Below are 20,444 nucleotides of genomic sequence, written 5' to 3'. Positions count from 1 at the left end.
TACATACAGTCAGACCACTTCCACTGTTTTGCAAAAGGGCAACTTTCTGTCTACTCTAGACCTTACGGACGCCTACTTTCCTATTCCAATCCACCCGGCTCACCGCAAACTTTTCAGGTTTGTAGTAGCAGGTCAACATTACCAATTCAAGGTACTCACATTCGGAGTCACTACTGCCCCCAGAGTCTTCACAAAGTGTCTGGCGGTATGCTCATCAGAGAAGACAAAACATCCCTGTCTTCCCATACCTGGACGATTGGCTTATCAAAGCCGACACATATCAACAATGCCGCAAGCATACTTCCGTAACCATTCAGTTACTTCACCAATTGGGGTTTACAGTCAATGTGTTAAAATCACATCTTCAGCCAGCCAAAACTCAGAACTACCTAGGAGCCACTTTAGATACTCAATGGGCTCTGGCGTTTCCCAAGCAGCCATAATTCGAAACATTCAGGCGTTAATTCTCCAGTTTCAAGCCAATCAGTCACTTTCAGCTCGAGCTTTTATGCAGCTGTTGGGAATGATGGCGTCTTGCATCATGATCGTTCCCCATGCCAGGCTGTACATGCGTCCACTTCAAGACTGCTTAGCCAGTCAGTGGAACCAGTCACACGTCTATTAACCGATCTGTTGTTGGTTAAGCGGCTTTACTCCTCGCTCTCTGCGGTGGTGGAACACACAAAATTTGTCAAAAGGATGCCCGTTTATAGACCCGGTTCTACAGACAGTATTAACAGCAGACACGTTCCTAACCGGCTGGGGAGCTCATCTTTAACAACACACACTGCAATGTCTGTGGAGCCACCAGCAAAGGCTGCTCCACATCAATCATTTAGAGCTAAGGGAAATCTTTCAAAATCACCTGTCTGGCAAAGTTGTCTTGGTGCAAACCAACAACATGACAGCTATGTATTGCATACAGAAACGGGGGGCACACTCTCTCCAACTGTCCTACTTAGCCCAAGACATCTGCAGGTGGGCTTTTCACCACAATATCTATCTCCTAGCGGAACACCTCCCAGGAGTCAACAACCAGATTGCGGACCTCCTCAGCAGGCAGAGGTATCAAATACACGAATGGGAGCTTCACCCTCAAGTTTTTCCACCCATACTTCCAAGTCCCTGTTTGCAACACCCAAAAACGCAAAATGCCAAAGCTTTGCCTCCAGGTATCCACACCCATTATCCAAAGGAAATGCTCTATGGATGAACTGGTCAGGGAAATTTACTTATGCTTTTTCGCCTCTCCCACTCATTCCATTTGTGGTTCGGAAACTCAGGCAAACATCTCTCACACTAATCCTAGTAGCTCCAACATTGGCACGTCAACCATGGTTCACAACCCTGTTGGAACTCTCTCTGGTACTGCATCAAAAATTACATTTAACTCCCAGTCTCCTCACACAGAGCCATGGAGAAATCTAAAACCCAGTTCCCAAACAATTGAACCTCGCAATCTGGCTCCTGCAGTCGTAGTTAGCTTATCTGAACCTTCCACCATACTGTATGAACATTATTAAGGAGGACAGAAGGCCTACCACAAGAGCCTCCTACGCAGCCAAATTGAAGGGATTTGTTATCTATTGCAATAACAATAACATCAACCCTCTTCATGCTTCCATACAAAACATTATCTGCTACCTGTAACATTTGCAGCAGTCATCGTTGGCCTATACATCCATCAGACTGCATCTAGCTGCAATTGCAACCTATCTTCAAAATAGGTAACATTTATCGCTCTTTAGAGTGCCTGTATTCAAAGCTTTTATGGAAGGACTGAAAAGAATTATACCACTAAGACTTCCACTGCCCCAGTATGGAATCTTAATATAGTCCTCACAAGGTTAATGGGCCCACCATTTGAACCCATGCACAATTGTGAACTACATTTCCTCACTTGGAAAACAGCTTTCCTCATTGCAATGACTTCATTGAGGAGAGTGGGTGAACCTCAGGCACTAATCATAGAAGAACCTTTTTTCCAGCTACACAAAGATGAAGTGATTCTTCGTACCAATTCCAAATTCCTACCTAAGGATAGTATCTGCATTTCACATAAATCAGTTGGTTGAATTACCTGTTTTCTTCCCTCAACCTGACTCCGTTACTGAACGAGCTCTACGCACCTTAGATTTTAGAAGAGCACTGTTGTACTATAATGAAAGAACAAAATCTTTTCGTAAGACCAAGCAACTCTTTGTCGCTTTTACACCACCTCACAAGGGCAATCTTATATACAAATCGGGTATTGCTAGGTTGATCGTTAAATGTATTCAGATTTGCTATGCGGGAACCCACGCAGGACTCCTTCCTGCCTTGGTACATCCACCACGCAGGTTGTATGCGAAACTTCTTTCAAATTGTTAGAAATTTCCTATCAGTTGATGAGCATATTTAGGTCCTGAAGAATTGCCTCAGAGGCATGAAACATGTTGACCACACCATAGGCGAGGGTTGAACGAAGCCAAATCACCTTACCTTTGTGCTTCGGTACCCCTCCCTTCACCAATTTTAACTAGGCAGTGAGCCACATGAATAAAGTAATCTGAAGTGGACTCTACTGACCTCTTTTTAACCTTCCATTCACGCTCACTACTTCACCCTCTAGGCCCCTCACACGCACGCATCTATTGGCCAGGAACAAAAGAACTCCACCAAAGAGTAGCACCCTGTGCTACCCGTCAGGCATTGCACCGCCAGCCTGTCGCTGGAGCAGGAGGCCAATGATGATACAATACAATCATTCGGTAGGATGGCAACAGTCGTCCAGCCTTTTAGTTGTCTGAGGCATCCTTAGTTCCGTTAAGGGATTACCTTTATTCCCTGCCACATTTCTACACAACCCTTAGTGAGAGAGGTACTCCCTTAATCTATTACCCTTCTTTTGGGGAACTCTGTACATTCTATTGGTATCTAGTTTAGAAGGACACGTACATTGGACCCCGGTAAATATTGTCCTTAACCTGTCCCTCCTTGTTGTTAGAAGGCCTACCACAAGAGCCTGCTACGCAGCCAAATTGAAGGGATTTGTTATCTATTGCAATAACAATAACATCAACCCTCTTCATGCTTCCATACAAAACATTATCTGCTACCTGTAACATTTGCAGCAGTCATCGTTGGCCTATACATCCATTAGACTGCATCTAGCTGCAATTGCAACCTATCTTCAAAATAGGTAACATTTATCGCTCTTTAGAGTGCCTGTATTCAAAGCTTTTATGGAAGGACTGAAAATAATTATACCACTAAGACTTCCACTGCCCCAGTATGGAATCTTAATATAGTCCTCACAAGGTTAATGTGCCCACCATTTGAACCCATGCACAAATGTGAACTACATTTCCTCACTTGGAAAACAGCTTTCCTCATTGCAATGACTTCATTGAGGAGAGTGGGTGAACCTCAGGCACTAACCATAGAAGAACCTTTTTTCCAGCTACACAAAGATGAAGTGATTCTTCGTATCAATTCCAAATTCCTACCTAAGGATAGTATCTGCCTTTCACATAAATCAGTTGGTTGAATTACATGTTTTCTTCCCTCAACCTGACTCCGTTACTGAACGAGCTCTACGCACCTTAGATTTTAGAAGAGCACTGTTGTACTATAATGAAAGAACAAAATCTTTTCGTAAGACCAAGCAACTCTTTGTCGCTTTTACACCACCTCACAAGGGCAATCTTATATACAAATCGGGTATTGCTAGGTGGATCGTTAAATGTATTCAGATTTGCTATGCAAAAGCTAAAAGGACTTTAACTGTACCCCCTAGAGCACATTCGACTCGTATGGTAAGGGCTACTATGGCTTTCTCAGGGAACATCCCTATTACTGACATCTGCAAAGCAGCAACATGGTCCACACCACACACATTCACCAAGCACTATTGTGTAGATGCGTTAGCCAGACAACAAGGTAATGTGGGCCAAGCAGTACTTAAAACGCTGTTTCAGACAACTCCATCAGTTACAGGATAGCCACCACTTACGAGAGACTGCTGTATAGTCTATGCATAAGCAGGTTTTTCTACAGCTCACATGCCTCGAACGGAAAATGCTACTTACCCAGTATGCATCTGTTCTTGGCATGTAAATCTGTAGAATCTCATGCACCCACCACCCTGGATACCTGTAGCTGCTGTAGTTCTCTTGTGACTATTCATACATACATATGGACTTTTCTATTCTTTACTACTACTCCATTCTCTCACCCTCGGCGGGAAAACAATCTGACGATGGAGTCAATGACCATGTGCACTATCACGAGGAGTCACCTACCTCGTAACTAGGGAGACTTCTTCGAAGAAAAACAAAGTGCACATTCCGGTCCCAACACTAGATGGCGATCTATGCCTAAGCATGAGATTCTACAGCTCTACATGCCAAGAACAGATACATACTTGGTAAGTTGCATTTTCCATATACCCTTCCCCCAACTCAAATCAGCAATCATTGCACAAATATTTCCTGTCTCAGTGTAGTACAAGTACTTAGGCTACATTCTGCTTGCAATTAAACAAAAACAAAGGAAAACTTCTCAGGCACAGGTGCCTCACCAGACATAAGTTAAACCCTGTCTAACCACATTTTACCAACTGGAGATACTAATGACCCATCTATGCATTGTTTGTCAGAAATCCAGCTTCCTAAACATTAGCTCCATATATTTCTAGGGACCCCTCAAGGAGGGCAATCTTATTATTAATTTTTTTTGTACCTGGAGAGTCCCAATCAGTTGTAATCCCGTCTCTGCCAACCCTACGCCACTAGCCTGTGAGTGTCATCGCCTCATCCATATTCCACTTCCTCACATCTTTTGAGCTAGCCGTCCACCCTATTGCAGTATTTCTCTTGGCAGTCATCCGGGCTAAATCTACACAACTCCTGTGCATGCCTCCCAGCAGAAGCTTTGCTGGACCAGGGATCATCCTCTTTTCAGTCATCTCTTTGCAGTCCCACATCATTTAAAAAATGTTTTCTTGCGCGGAATTGCACTTAAGATATTGATTTAAGCATGCCAAGGTACATGCAATCAAATCTCCCTAGGGTCATATAACCCTGATGCAGGTAGTTCGACTGGGTAAATTTGAACCTAGGGATTCTAGACACTTTCTTAGTATATTGCAATATTTACTCTGTCGATGAATAGTCTACCCAGTTTACCACCCCATTTCGTCCTCAGCATAGAGGTGTCTGAACAAAACACTGGGGCAGTCCCTAAAAGTATCATCATCACTTCGTGTCTGTATGCCCCCTTTTCAGAAGTCTAGCAAGTGGAGTTTTCACTGTCCTCATCACTCCATGTCAGTCGAGCTGCTCGCATCACAGGATTATGTGTTATAAAATGCCTTGAAGTCATACTGTAATCCTCCCTCATGGAGTCCGGTTTACAAATCTTACTCCCCAGATATATCCCCCAAAAATGTGATCTCTGCCAAAGTCCAGGTCCTCTTATGTACTTGGACCACTTCTCTAAACTTGTGCAGAGATCATAGGGTTAACTCTGGGGCATATAATATGCACACATCCTAATTCTGCAAATATATTTACCAGCAGTACATCACAGTTTCTGGAATGAGTCCTACAAAGTTGTATGTAGGGTTGTATCTGTTCAGCTCATGGGCCACACTAGTTATGCTGCCAGGTAGGAAACCTCAAAATTAAACGCGCCTAGTCCACCCCTTTTGAGACCATTTTCTCAGTGGACAACTGCTTCATGGTGTTACCCCATATTAGTGTAGTCAGCAGTCTATTTAGGTCTTTAAAAACCTTTTTTAATAATTATGGAAGCACCATAAAATGGCATAAAAGTCTGGGTAGGATTAACCTCTTGGCTATTGCCACTGTAAAGTGGGAAGAGCTGCAATCTGCACCAGAAGGGGGTCATTTGCTTGAACTTTGTTGAGAATTTCTTGATGTTGCCTGCCAGAAGCTTAATATCGTCAATGTAAATCTGGGCACCCAAGTATTTAAAAGTATCTTGTTGCAATTTAAAAGACAAGTCAAAGTTTTGTAAGTTAAATGAGTTCAACTACCTGGAATGGGAAAAGACATGATTTATCCCAGTTCGTCTTGATTCTTCACAAGTCTCTCAACTCGCTCAAATCAGATAAACTGCTAACTGGATCATGCAGACACAAAAGGGTGTCGGCATAGAACAATATCCTGTGCACATTGTGTGAAAAGTGCACTCCCCAGTTCAGTGCCCTGCTGCATAACCAGTACCTCCACAGCAAGCACAAATCTTAGTGGAGATAGAGGATGCACCTCTGTAGTGTCTCTCCCAGTTCCCCAATACAAAAGTAAATCTTAACTGTGTGATCCGAACAACCTACTGGGCGTATAAGAATTTCATTCATTTAAGGAGATCTGTCCCATTTTTCAAAATACCTTAGATAGTCTTATAGCAGGGTATTGAATACTTTCTCGACATCAAAGGAGGCAGTCTCCACCCGTTGGTGCTTCCTTTCGGCCCGGTGCAAGGGCATGAAAAAAAGACACTACAAGCTGACATGAGTATTTTGTCCAGCGATACACCTGCTTTGATCCGGGTGAACCAACTTGCACAACAAAGAAAGCAATCTGTCCTCTATTATTTTCCCTGGTATTTTATACTTTGTGTTAAGTAGGAATGAAGGTCTATACAAATTCACATCTAGAGAGGCCGTTTCAGTTTTGGGAGCACAATAGTGATGACCTCCATAGTTGACTTGGGCAGCACTCGCCTAGCGCCCCCTCATGCATGTTCAAAATCTCCAGGGCCAACATTGTTTGGTTAGGCTACGTAAAACTTTGTTGGCAAACCTTCGGCTCCAAGAGTGCTACAACTGGTAAATTTAGTTGATCACTGCTCCAATTTCCTATACAGGGAAGAGGATATATATTACTCCTGCTTTCCCTTCTCTGAGATGTAGTGAATATCTCTTATAGATAGCCTTTTATATCCAGTAAGTGAACGCACTTTGCATTGTTATTTTCATTTGCACTGCGTTGTTTGGGATCACCTTCTTACTTATAAATTGATCGAAGTATAAAATTGCATTGATTATTTTCTGTTTGTGAAAAAATTAAAATAAAATTGTCCACTTGAAAAATGGAGCTAGCCGCATGGTGGTTAAAATTACTCGTTCCAAGGAAGTAGAGGTTCACACTTCCCCCTTCATGGACCACTGTTTTGCTTTATTATTCCATTCAGGTGGGACAGGTAGGTTCCTATTTGTAGACACAGCATCTTTCCTTTACCACATTCCCCGTAAGCAGCACCATCTTGGGTCACCAAGCCTTGCAGTGCCCTGCTGATAAATTAAGCAATTCTTGAACGCTCTGAGTTGTTTTGCAACTCTCACGCTGCCAAAGGCATCAGGCTTTCTTCATTGATTTTTTTTTTTTTTTTTTGCCATAGGGACACCTCAATTTAGACCGGAAAAACCAGATTTACTGTGATCCATTGGTAGAGGACACTCCACGTCCCCTTCCATTCCAAACTTGTTGACCATTAAAATGCTTTGTTTATTTTCAGAAATGTTTCATGAATTTTTATTGATTTTAGTGAATGGAACCTAGATTTGAAAAAACGAGGAATCGGTGTTAAAGTATCCACCAGACAAAGAGTTATTGGAGGAAAGTAACTTAGTAAGTAGCTGAATAACCGGAGAGCAAACCTACAGTAAAACGAAGACATAACTGAAGTGCAGGTACTTGTGTGTATGAAGACATTATGTATCTGTATGCTGCAATTACAGTTTATTGTTTTTCAGCTGGACCTTAGAAAAAGTGTTTGAGGAACTTCAAGCCACAGACAAAAAGGTATGTTTTGAACAGAGTTACACCTTAGGTTTTTGGCTTGCTGAATTTCTATCACACATTCATATTTTATTGTTTAAAAATATAACATTAGAAACTGTTTTAGAAATTTTAATTGAAGATGTGCTTAGCATTCCAAACCGTAAAGGTCTTCAATCTTCAAGGTCAGGTGATTTCTCGGAATTGCTATTTTCATAGTGCCCCTGGCTTAAGTGATGCTCCATATAAATAAAAATATATGTAAAAATTCTCCCTTTGTGACTGCAGAACCATGAATGTTCAATTTTACATGTGTCTCCATCTTCTGTGAAAAATGTGCCCTAAAAGAAGTATCCTTATATTTAGTATCATTCTTTCATTGTAAACCTTCTACCCATATTAAAATTCTTTTTAAAATCCTTTTTTAAAGCTCATTACATTGTTGCTTTCTTTTATTTAGGGGTGTGTGGAGTGGGGAGGGGTGATAGTTTTGATGTCTCCTGGCCCTGCTTGTCCCTTAACCACATCACACCACAGGACTCTGCCTGTCACTTTGTCCTCCAAAAATTCCTTCAACCTTTCCCCCCAATATAGTTCCCATCGTCCACAGGAGTCCTGAAGTAGCCGGTTTGTCTTGGTCACCCAAAACACAAGGTCAGCTTCCAACATCTCCACAAAAACAAACTTTGAGTATTGTGTGGTATTAGTTTCTTAATCTTTTATCTGTATGTGGATGCTTGCCTTTTGTATAATTTTTTGGAGGGGTTTATTATGACAAGAAGAGGCACTATTTTTTCCAGCTATACAAGGATCCCAAGTAGTGTTCCTTGACTGTCTAAACATTGGTCAAGTGTTTATTTGTATAAAGAAACTGTCTACTGAACCCCTCAACTACATTATTCAAAAAAGAAGTCAATGTGTTTTTAATGAACACATTTCTACCCTCGAACCCAATGACTCCTATCCGGGCACCTATACAACGCATTGTCTGCACCCATGTTTTTTACTCTCCTGCTATGTTTTGCTATTAATTTATCGGCCTTTTCATGATTTTCATGTTGTACTGTTAGCTTATGTTTGTTGTTTCTTCTACCTGTTTTTACTTGCCTAACAATTTGTACAGTGCTCGGATACCATCTAGGGTCAAGGTTGCGCTGTTTAAAACTTTTATAAATAAATAAGATAATGTTAACACCTACTATCCAGTCTCAGATCTACAGTTCTTTTAAAGTTGCATTAATAACCAGCTCAGTTTAGTGGTGATCATGTTCTCAATGATTTCCAGTGTGGTCATACACTGAAAGTGCCAATCTGCAAATCATTTATGTATTATGCAAATTAAGCAGTCTTAACTACAGCTCACGTTGAGACATTGGTTACACTAACTCTTGGTTGTTTGATTGACTACATGGAGAAACCTTCGGTGCTGGATTTGGCCCAGTTGCCGACTCCCAGTTTTTCTAGCCAGTGGGCCTGACCAGACACAAATCACAACCTTCACCTAGACTGTGCTGCTTTCTTTTGGGGGAGAGTGGGAAATCCCACTATAGTTCCCCCTAGTGCCCCGGCAGTGCCTCAAGGAGCCTTGACGGCCTCCGACTGGACGTCATCCAGTGGCTTTAACCCCCACACAGGTCGACATGTGCTGTCCACACTAATTGAACCACTCCTTGCATCGCAAAAGAAGGTCTTCTTTTCAGAGAGCCGTGCCTTTTTATCCATGAACGCAACTTGCCTTCTGTCCCATTATTTTTATTTTATCAGGGAGGTGTTGCAAATGGTCTTTGCAAGGCTGCTTGTTACCATTTTACAAAGGTTTTGTAAGATGGGCAGATCCTCTGCTGTGGAATAAATATGGTGTATTTAGTGGTGTTGTCCACCATCTTCTGCTACTCTTGGATGCACTCCACCAGGTTTTTATGGAGATGTTCAAGTGAACTTTGCAGACGTGCTCTTTCAGGCCACTTGTCTGTTTGGCGAGAAAGCTGATTCAGTCCTGGAGCATTTCAAGAAGGGCTGGGCCACACAATGCCTGATCCTAGAGATTCCCTTCCCATGCATGCCAGTTACACCAGCAGTACCACAAGTTTAGAATATTCCTGAGGTCTGCTCTTTTATCAGCGCTGCGCACTTCAGCCTGTGTTGCTACCACTTGAACTCTTACAGGGGGAGTGGTGATACCATAGGCTGTTTTGGGTGACAGCCTTATCCCCCCAAACCCTTGGCCTACCAACCCCTGATAAAATGGTTTGTTCTGCCATCGAGTGACCACATGCAGCTTTCCAGGACTTGCTGGACCCTTCCAGGGCTTGTTCCTCATTCCCCGTCCCTTCATATACCTTGTTCTGCATTTCTGGCATTTGCTCTTTTGAACAAGGGCTTCATGTTGTTGGTGCAAGAAAATGAGGTAGGGCTGCTATTCACAATATTTTCTGATTCCCAAGAAAGGCATCTGTATTTTCACAGAGGCAACGCTGGATCTGCAATGGTGGCTGCTGGATCATCCTTTCTGTCCTTCACCAGCTGGTGACTGATGCTTCCTCCCTTGGGTTGGGTGATAATCGTGAGCCTTTGGAGAGAAGAGGCATTTGATCTCCCTCAAATTGATCTTGTGAAAATAAGCCGAAAATAAGCCTCCTGATGGCACCCAAGCCCTTTCTATTTGAACTGAAGCTACCCTTATGCACTGTCTCAGGTGTTGCAGTATTGGATATTTGCCGTACTGCTTTGGTAATGATTTAAAAGGGAAAGAATCTGAAGAAAGAAGTATGCATGAAAAGATTGAGTTCCTTACTTTCTGTGTTCTTATTCCTGCTAGAGACTTATAACTGCAGAATCCTCCCCGGCTGAATTTTTCTTGGTGTCAGACTAGATCTGAAAACCTGCTGTTACTTGCGTGTCGGCATGTGGCATATGCATATTGGCTACTCCTGCCCATGTGTCAGTTCCATTCTTTGTGAACCTGCAGACGTGGATCCGTGGCTTATTCAAATCCTGCCAATCCTGATCAATATTGTTCCCTCCGATTTTCTTAAAGTGTGCAGACAATGTCACCCCCTAAGAGTACAGGATTTAACGGACAACCACAATGTATGTTTATTGCGCCTCATCTCCAAACGAATAAGAAGACCATCCGCTACTGTGAGGCCAAACTTTCCATTGCCAAACTCAGGAGGCTGAAAAAGACCCCTTCATTAAAGTCAAGCACTGTGGCCCTTGTCTTTGTTCTGAAAAAAACACTGTGGCCCTTGTCGAAGTCAGGAAGGCAGACGCACTCCTGTGACCAGTTATCATCAAGATCACAAGCTCAGGGGAGTCGAGGAATTCCCACAGGAAGCATAAGAAATCAAGCATGTCTCGTTGCTCAAAGCCAGACCGTGCCCCAGGCACCTCTAGGCCATGGAATTGCACTTCATCCATACGGCAGTTGGAAAAAGATCTCCGCTAAAGAGCCCCTCTATGAGGTGTTGCCCGTTGGGTATTGCACCGCCGACCCAACGAGGAGCAGGCCCAAATGATGAAGCATGACACCTGAAAGGGTGTGTGAGGGCAATAAATCCAACAAAATGGATTCCCAGGGTCACCTTCTGGTTACCCTACCCTAATTCATCTGCATCACAGACTGTATCAACTTCTTTCTTCAACTAGGAACAGCACAACATTTTTTGTATAGACATCTAGCATTATTGCCTTGACAGCCAGCCAGGTTTAGTGGGGCAGGCCCTTTGCCCGATCTGTCCTACAGGATTTTGTGGTTTGAGCCATTCCACGTACCCACCACCTAGGGGGCTTTGGTATCTATTCACAAGGTGAGGGTTTGCACGTTAGAAGAACAAGTTACTAACCTACCGTATCACCTTATTCTAGGCTAGACTCTCTCTAACTGCAGATTCCTCACCGGCATGAAGCTCCTCATGAGAGTGTGGGGTGAACTCAAATAGTCTATTATACCATTCCAATCTATAAAGTGTGCACACTGTCATACTCTGATTTCAATGACTCAGAATCCATTGGCACGCACGAAGGTCAGAAAGAAACCGACAATAGTGCAGAGGTGGCATATGTACGTATGTGTGTGTGTGTGTGTGTGTGTGTGTGTGTGTGTGTGTATATGTATATATATATATATATATATAAAATGTGTGTGTGTGTATATATATATATATTGTGTGTGTGTATGTGCGTATATATATATATATATATATATATATATATATATATATATATATATATATATATATATATATATATATATATGTATCCAGTGGAAGGCTAGCAGTAGCCGAAATGCGTAGGCCGTCCATATCTACGCACGCATATTTGCACATGATGTGTGAATAAAAAGAAAACATTTGTAAACTTTACCTGTCTGCTGTGCCATGACTTCGCCGTGTGAGGAGTAGTGTGGAGAATCCAAGATATATCTATCTATCTATCTATCTATCTATCTATCTATCTATCTATCTATCTATCTATCTATCTATCTATCTATATCTATCTCTCTATATCTATCTATCTATATCTATATATATATATATCTATATATATATATATATATATCTATATATATATATCTATATATATCTATATATATATATCTATATATCCATATCCTACTGGCGATTGCCAGTAGGTAGTTATAGTTAGGATTTTTTTCAATGCAAAATCTCAAAATTCTATTTGAAATAACTTTGGCGCCGGTTGACGAATCTGCCAGAAAATTTCCTCATCTGCCTCGCGGAGCTCCGGTCCTTCTTTGAAAGTTTGGGGGGGATTCGTCAAGCGGGGGCGAGATAAAAGGGGGGTCCCAAAACGTGTTTTCCCCATGTTAATTTCCATAGGGCGCTCAAACTCACTTTTAGCCCGAACAGCTGAATGGAATACCACCAAACTTGGCAAAATTGTAGGGACTGGTAGCCCGATGTGCCTTTGCTATGTCTCAAGATATGTGCTCCAGTGGATTTTGAGTAATTTAGGTTCAAAAAAATCTATAGTGCCCCGGTACGCGCCCCGGGGAGCGCCCCGGGCGCGCCACGCGAGGTGCGCACGGAAAGCTGATTGGCTCTCAGGTGTCTGTAAACATTCGAAACAGTCCGGAGCGGCCGCCATGATCGAGACACAAGAGGTGGCCAGAACAAAGTGGGAAATGACCATAAGGGGGCAGGGTAGACCCCCCTGACCCCCTAGGTTTGATGTGGGGGCTCTAAAAGGGCCACGCTGGGCAAATAAATTTTTTTTTTTTCGATTTGCGTGGGGGGAGCGCCCGGTGCGCGCACCGGGGAGGGAACCGGGGAGCGTACCATGAGGAAAAAAGAATGATAGAGTTTTTAAAAAATGAAGCATTTTTTTATAAATTGGAGGTAGTTCCAAAAAGAACTGTTTTTTTTAATTCTTTTTATTGTTTTATATTTTTTTTTTTATTGGTTTTTAAACATTTTTCTTTTTTTGGCTTTTCTGATTATTTTTTTATTTTTTTTGTATTTTTTAAGGGGAGAAACAAAAAACAGGGATTTCAAAAGGGATCAACAGGAGAAAAAAAAAGTGGAATAAATTAATGTTTCCTTGGGCACTTGTGGTTATCCCAAGCACGATTAATGAGTGTGATGCATTGCTCTCCATAGCATATTTTTTGTCCACAAAATTTACAAACCATTTTTAAATTTGAAAATTTGGTTTGTATGGTGGAGCATGTCTCCCTAACTTCCGGTCCTGATGGGGTTGAAACATTAGTTTGGGAGGTGCTGGCAGAAGATTGGACAGGGTTTTTGGCCAGTTCCCTGACCTCTGCCCTAGCATAGTTATTTGGATGCTTTCGAAGCATATGCCTTATCATTGTGTGGTTGCCGAAGGAGTATTTTTTGTTGGGATTCCCCCTTGACAGCTCCTGATGACAGATTAAGCAGGTTGCTTTAGGTGCATTTACTTTTTTTTTGTCGTTGGGGATTGAAAAAAATTGCCATATGATGTGTTCTTTTGGTTTGTAGGTAATATTGTCCTCTCGGACGAATCTACTCTCCTCCTCTTCCTCATCCTCCTCCTGTTCTTGATCTCCACCACTGTGAAGTTGTGGAGGTCCTTGTGGTGGCGGTGGTCCTGAAGATCCAGCAGCTGCAGCTAATGTAGCCATTTTCGACTAATATAAGTGCAGGTCTTCCTCTCTCAAAGCACAAAGGTAGAATAAGGAAAAAAGGTGGGGGCTTTCATCATTTGGAAAAAAAATATCCTGAACCAATGGAAAGTGTTATTTTTAGGTCACATGACCAGGGGTTTCATCATTATGAAACCAAAACTGTTATGAACCAATGAAAAGTGTTATTTTCAGGTCACATGACCCGACGCGCTTACGCTACGCGCCCCGGGGTGCGCCCAGGGGCGCGCCGCGTAAGCGGGTCGAATGTTTTCGGGTGCATTTATGCCGTGCGTATCACGCGGACGCGGCTACACGATACGTCACGATCATGTTTTCGTTCGCAACATTGGCGCTAACGGGATGCTCCCCGGTACTACGCTTTCCGGGGCGCTTACCAGGGCGCGCACTGGGAGCGCTCCGAGGCAAAACATTTTTTAAAAAAAATATATAAAAAACAAAGGTAGCTTGATGTGCCTTTGCTATGTCTCAAGATATATGCTCAAATGGTTTTTAAGAAAATTAACTTTGAAAAAATATATATCGGGCTACATTGGGCTATATATATGTTAGAGGCCAAATGTAGCCCAAAGATGGCCACCAGAGACAAAAAAATACAAATGTAGTCCAAATATCAGCCAGATGTAGCGCAACTATAGCCCAATGACAGAATGTACCAGAGTGTTCTAAAGAACAGCTAGAGCGCTAACAGTCTTACTTATAAAGTGAGACTTATAGTTAGGAATTACCATTAAAAAAACCTTTGAAATTCACTGAAAAAACCATAGGTTTCACACCAGTTATAGTTAGGAATTAGCATTTAAAAAACCTGTGAAATTCACTGAAAAAACCATAGGTTTGGCACCTGTTATAGTTAGCTGGAAATTTTACTGACATAAAACCATTGAAATTCCCACGTTATAGTTAGTTGGACTCACTATAACTTGCGCGCCTGCTATGCACTGCTGATGACGTCACATATTACATCACTCATGACATGGTCAGTGACATCACTCATGACATGGTCAGTGACCTCACTCATGACATCACTGATGACACCATCCTTGTGACAGACTGACAGACCTCCTTTCAGTGTAATGTAACCCTTGAAATACATATTCAAAAATAGAAACTAACATTTAAAAAAAAATGGAGATACCCATACCAGTTACAACAACCAATTTAGTAATTCCACCATCTATATACACATCTACTCATTCAGTAACAGTTGTATATAGTCACTCATACACATACTCACTCATCATATGTAGTGATACACATATACATCCTGTTACACACCGACAGTCATCCAAAAGTTACTCACACACATACTCACACATGCAAATAAACTATTGAACATCCATTTATTTGCATATACAACTATACACACACTAGCACATTACTTCTAAGGAAACTTACACATACTTACTCTCTTAAACAATCACTTAGCGAAACACATACTTATTTAAACAGGAACTCTTTCAATCTCTCACTCTCACATATACTCACTTACATACATCAATACTCACATATACTAGATTAAAACATATGTAGTTACTCATAAAGACACTAGTGAGGCAGGCATGCACTCACTAACACACACATATACACACTCATCCACTCATACAGTTCTGCACATATGCTGTCTTCAAAACACATACAAACAGTGAGTCAGTCGCCAACCCATGCAGCCACTTATACACAAAGTGAAACACTGATACATATATTAAAAAAATTAAAAATTACTCGTTAATATATGTATTCAATAAGATACACTTAATAAGCCAGTTAACCAATCAATTTTTTTTTTAAAACATCCATTTAGACACTTATTTAAACATTTATTCTTCCATCGACCTTTACATATACATATATAAAACATATTTATTTTTCAGAAATACACACATTCACTGGATGGTGTCATCAGTGATGCCATGAGTGATGTCACTGACCATGTCATGAGTGATGTAATATGTGACGTCATCAGCAGTGCATAGCAGGTGTGCAAGTTATAGTGAGTCCAACTAACTATAACGTGGGAATTTCAATGGTTTTATGTCATTAAAATTTCCAGCTAACTATAACTGGTGTCAAACCTATGGTTTTTTCAGTGAATATATATATATGCATATATGTATGTGTGTGTGTATATATATATATATATATATATATATATATATATATATATATATATATATATATATATATATATATATATATATATATACATATATATATATATATATATAATGTATATTCTTTCACTGAAAAAACGACTGGACGTTCTAGTTCTATAGTTAGGCTGACATTTCACTTGTACAAAACCACAGAGATACAGCAGTTATAGTTAGCTCAGCTAACTATAACTCACACCCCTGCAATGCACTGCTTATGACCTTACATATTACATCACTCATGACATGGTCAGTGACATCACTGATGACATCTCGAATGATAGGGGAGAAGTGTGGCTCAGTGGTTAGAGGCGGCAGACCCGGAAGCTGAGATCGGCCCGGGACCAGGGTTCAATTCCCAACGCGGCAGGGTCTTGGGTCAAATGTTCCGCGAACTCGATAATTCTCGCCTCGGTGCCTACTCTAACCTTGGGCTCCACTCTGCAACTCTGGGCAATAGCTTGCTTAATCTTCACAACGGCCCCTTCAATGCCGGGGATGCCTGGTCTTACCTTGGGGGGGCTCAGGAGGGACCATCTCACAGGGAAAGCCAGGACGGGTTCCCCAGCGGTATACAGCACCAGGACACTCCGAGATGGAGTAACAGTGCGCTTTACAAGTATACTTCATTCATCATTCATAGTGAATATTTATATATTTCGAGACTTATGCACTCACCGCAGATGTATGCACTGACAAACCCAGTGAAGCTGCTACTGAGATACTCAGTGAGATACTCACACACCCACTCTTAGACTGACTCAAACACTGTTCCCTTCGGTTGCACTTCCACTTTTTGCTTGTTATGAAAAGAAAAGAAAAAAACTGAAGAATCCTATTATCTGCGTTTGTGTAGGCTTCCTATGTTGTCTGTTTTTACTTTGGAGAAAAAAGTACTGTTGGACAGTGGCTCGGAAGTGTGCATCAAGTTTGTAAGTATTTATTTAATCAAGGTGGCATAAATAAAGCACACAGGGTCTTGGGCACATATATATGTCATAATAAAATGTATTTTCACAAGGTGTGGAATCGGCAGTTAGAGACTCTACCAGAAAAGGCATTACCAAAGGTAAGTAACTTTAAATCTCGTCTAACTCATCTACCCCTGACGTTATCGAAAAAAGAAATGGTAACTGAGATCTTATGCGGGTGGAACCTGAATCACAGATTAAGTGGAGCTGCCACCTATCTGCATACATAGCCTTGATTGTTCCGTCAGAACTTTGTTTATCACTTTACACCTATTAATGCAGACTTTCTGTGTAGTGGCCTATTTTCCGTTTTTATTTTGATTGTTCCTTTATTTTGCACTTTGCTCTATGTGACTTTTATGCTCGATATAAAACATTAACAAATAATGTTGCACTGTTGTGTATCGCAGAGGTAGGAGAATCCCTGGTAACTGCATATTTCTGCTACTCCTGCTCATGGGCACATACATACATGTGTTCTCACTGTGCCTGTACTTTCACAGTCTTGGAGTGATCACGCTTGATTGAGGTACATATTACCAAAGGGAGACTACAACGTTTGCAGTGGTACATCTCCAAAGCCCTCATACCTTTGGACATTGTTGATGTTAATGTTGTTAATGTTAAGCCGTACTTTTTGAGCGCACGGCTACCCCAAGAGGGTGTCCCGGCGCTTTAGCAAAGAGGCCTGAGAGAAACCATGAAACCAAAGGCAGGCAGGCTACAGTCACGATGATTACTTAGTGAAGAGCAAAGTCTTCAGCTCCTTCCTAAAAGCCAGAAGGTTATTCGCTTTCCGGAGAGAAAGTGGAAGCTCGTTCCACAAGCAAGCTGCCACATGTTGGAAGGATCGGCCGCCCATCCGGGCACGTTTGACCGCAGGCACCTCCATTTTGGCCAAGTCAGCTGACCGCAGCATCCTCCGTGGCACATAGAAAGCAATACGCTTCCTAAGATAGTTAGGACCAACGGAATGAAGGGCTTTAAACGCCAATGTAAGGAGTTTAAATCTGATTCTGCCAGAAATCGGTAACCAGTGCAGCTTAGCTAGTAGCGATGAGGCACTGGCTCTCCTAGGCAGGCCATAGATGGCTCTGGCCGCCGAATTCTGGACAATTTGCAGTCTGGATAAAAGATACTTTGGTAGGCCTGCAAAAAGCGCATTTGCATAATCCAGACGAGATCCCACAAGCGCCTGGACTACATTCCTACGATACTGCAGGGAGAGCAGTGGGAGGAATTTCCTAAGCATCTTAAGGATGCCGAAACATTTCCCTGATAATCCCAGAATGTGTGGACGGAATGAGAGATCATCGTCAAACACAACTCCAAGATTTTTCACTTGAGAAGATGGTTTCTCGGGGGGGAACATGTCCTGGGGCCACCATGTCTTCCAACCAGGATCTGGGGCACAGCCGAAAAAGAGCAGCTCAGACTTGTCTGAGTTGCATTTAAGGCTGTGCCGCTGAAACCACGCAAAGACTGCACTCAAGCAGTCTTTGTTTCTGCCGCCGTCGAAGACCTCTCCCTTCCTGCAGGTAAACAGGAGCTGGGTGTCATCAGCGTATGAGATGACCCGGGCCCCAAACGCCTCCGCTACCTCCGCCAGAGGGGCCATGTATATGTTAAAGATGGTGGGGCTCAGAATGGACCCTTGAGGCACCCCCACCTCCAGCGAAGGCATTTCTGCAGAGAACGGCGGAGCCCAGATCACCTGTCGGCGGTCGGCAAGAAAGGATAGGAACCAATCCAACACCGTCCCACGCAGACCTATCTCCCTGAGTCTTAAAAGGAGACCTGCGTGTTGGACGGTGTCGAAAGCCGCCGACAGGTCCAGCATGACTAACATAGCCTTTCCCCCCTGGTCGAGCGTCTCCCTGATGGCGTCGGCCATTGAGGCAAAGGTGTTATGCTATACCAGTGAATGAACCTTACACCAGGGATTGTCTGAGAAAAAACTTGCATCCACCACCACTTGTAGGCGTCTCAACTTCTGTACTAAACTGCAGTCATTTCTATAACCTGGACCTTCAGGGAAGGTAGAAAACCACTTGAATATGGGAGGTTCATTTGGAAAGTGGCCATAGTCCTCTCACTGACTTATGGCAAATATAGTTTTTTTTCAGAAGCAACCTCTTGTGTTGCCTAAGAGCATATTAGTGATTGAGCAATGACTTTTTGTTCCTTTTTGGTGAAGATGTGGGCTTTTATGACAATAGCGGCATAAACTGTTACTGAGAGCATATTGTACTTTTAATTGTGAATTTGAATGAAGACCTTAAAATCTTGCGACATCTCATTTGTAAATCATTTTTATTGTTAGTTGAAACTATGCATCTTGCGAGGCAGCAACCCATGGAAGTCTAGCATATTTTTAGATGCACAGCAATGCAGAACGTTTGTATTTCCATGTCTGCTGAGGACCTCTCTTGTAATCTAAGTCTGTATTTTTCCATCTTCATTATTGCTTCGTTTTGTGCACATACAAGGGTACGGAGCTTGGCCAGACTGAGCTCTAATTAATGTCTCAGTAATGCCTCAGAATAAATATCTGGTTTAATGCCAGAGTGCAGTAAGCCAGAGGTTAATTGTGTTTTTTTGTAATTGTGATTATTCTTCAAATCAATAAAATCATGTGCATCCCTCTCACTCGTTTCAGTAGAAGGAAGTTTGTTCACCATGAGATCACCTGCAAATACCTATGCCAGTCTCCTCCTAGGGATGCATCAAGAAATGCATAGTGAATGCTCATGGCAGATTTATGCTCGCACAGTCTGTGACATGCTGCAATTGTTGAATATCTTTACAATTCTAAGATGTTAAAAATACACATTTCTAGCTGCTCCAGAAACTGTTACCTGTAGTAACACTGCTCAGGGTGTCACGCAAATAACTTGGTTTTCATAGCCGATCTGAATTTATGTGCATCATGTTACACATGGATGCGGACCTGTACATTCTTACACAGGCCTAGCAGAAGAAGCGTTTTGCCTGATACAGTTAGAATCCTGATGATCATGGTAGATTAGTGTTGTAGATGTTATCCTTCTCAAACGCAACAGACCTGCAATTTTGTTAATCAGAGAGTTGGTAACTTTGTTGAAAAGGCACCTATGTATAATGCAAGGGAAGGTAAATTAAACCTTGCTCTAGCCTTTTAAGTAAAGTAGACCACTTTTGATATCTGGCAATGGAACCCTTCCTCTCTGACCAATAATCAATCTAACAAGTGTTTTTAATTTTTTTATCAACAGCGTGAGCACTAAACCTTTAGTCAGGCAAAGTAATGCTATTAGGTATATACAAGTCTGACTTTGACCTCTGCCCCCATTATTCTACTTTTGTATTAATGTTGTAATCTCTCCAGGTAGAAATTGTTTTGATA

General features: G+C 42.0%; 1 protein-coding gene across 3 annotated transcripts in view; it reads left to right on the top strand.

The window, feature by feature from the left end:
• NUP107 (nucleoporin 107) overlaps nucleotides 1-20,444 on the top strand; it is a 590,137-nt gene that overhangs the window by 274,797 nt on the left and 294,896 nt on the right. For all 3 annotated transcript variants that reach the window (XM_086919004.1, XM_086919006.1, XM_086919003.1), the window contains exon 17: nucleotides 7,763-7,811. In XM_086919004.1, coding sequence (XP_086775130.1) covers nucleotides 7,763-7,811 — 49 coding nt within the window. The remainder of the gene's footprint in view (nucleotides 1-7,762; nucleotides 7,812-20,444) is intronic.

The sequence above is a fragment of the Lissotriton vulgaris genome, chromosome 1_1 (assembly GCF_964263255.1).
Source record: "Lissotriton vulgaris chromosome 1_1, aLisVul1.2, whole genome shotgun sequence".
NCBI lineage: Eukaryota > Metazoa > Chordata > Amphibia > Caudata > Salamandridae > Lissotriton > Lissotriton vulgaris.
This window is presented reverse-complemented; position numbering and strand designations above follow the sequence as displayed.